This window comes from Trypanosoma rangeli, assembly GCF_003719475.1.
Source record: "Trypanosoma rangeli strain AM80 chromosome Unknown Tra_15.4_contig_00100, whole genome shotgun sequence".
In the NCBI taxonomy this organism is placed as follows: Eukaryota; Euglenozoa; class Kinetoplastea; order Trypanosomatida; family Trypanosomatidae; genus Trypanosoma; species Trypanosoma rangeli.
This window is the reverse complement of record NW_021705842.1, coordinates 1-955: the sequence shown is the minus strand read 5'-3', so window position 1 is coordinate 955 and position 955 is coordinate 1. Positions and strand designations below refer to the sequence as shown.

The window sequence follows — 955 nt, the reverse complement described above, 5'->3', positions numbered from 1 at the left end:
CCCGGTGTACCTGACTGATTCGGCATGGAGCGTTCGTGTCGCCGCACGCGGGCTTGCGTATGCTCTTGGGTTCAGCTACGAGGCAATGAATGAGAAGGGTATAGTGAGGTCAGAGTCGACCGGGCGTGGAATACAGCGCAAGATGGTGACGGGGCATAATGTTAAAGTGAGGGCGGCAGCGCACTTCAACTGCAGCTCTCTGAATGGCATGGAGCTGGAGAACGACGATGCCGGCGCGCAACGGAAGATGCCTCACTGGGAGGAACGCAGTGCCCGTGACGAACTGATGGCTCTCACAGTTGGCGCCGGCTACTACACAGCGCTGACGATGGCGGTGTTTGCGGACCTGGGCTACTACCATGTAAACTGGAGCATGGCGGAACCGATGGCGTGGGGCAACAACACCGGCTGCGACTTCCTGACGAAGAGGTGCAAGGACACACACGACCTCGCCAAGAAGTATCCTCACATGTTCTGCGATGAGAAAGACAACACGACGCTTCGCTGCTCTTCTGATCGTCGTCGCGTAGGGACGTGCACCGCATACGTCGTTGATTGCGCAGGGGATGTGAACGATAATGACGTGTGCCACGTCATTTCGACAAAACTTTACGACGAGTCGTCTCAGAAACTATCCAATGCATGTGTGGAGGCAAGTGAGCAGACGCTTCCAGGATCGCTGATTGGGAGTGGCTCGTGGTGCCTGGACGCGGAGGCGCTGCAGGTGAAGAAGGAGGGCAGCGGTAAGAAAATCGAGGGCGTGTGCGCAGAGGTGAAGTGTGAGGGTGGCGCAGTGAAGGTGAAGTACCTCGGCAGGAGTGATTTTGAGTCGTGTCCCGAGGGAAAGGAAATCACGGTGACGGACTCGGATGATTTCAGAGCGGGAGGGAAGCTCAAGTGCCCGAAGTACACCGAAGTGTGCACCATCGCCGCCGACGGCAGCAGCCTCGTCATT

The 955-nt window shown here is 57.6% G+C and overlaps 1 protein-coding gene across 1 annotated transcript; it reads left to right on the top strand.

Moving 5' to 3' along the window:
• Nucleotide 1: 1 nt before the first annotated feature.
• On the top strand, nucleotides 2–955 carry TraAM80_03712 (surface protease GP63; the record flags this gene model as incomplete). Its single annotated transcript, XM_029380665.1, has 1 exon — nucleotides 2–955. A coding segment is annotated over one exon (954 nt), but the record flags the coding sequence as incomplete, so codon positions are not given.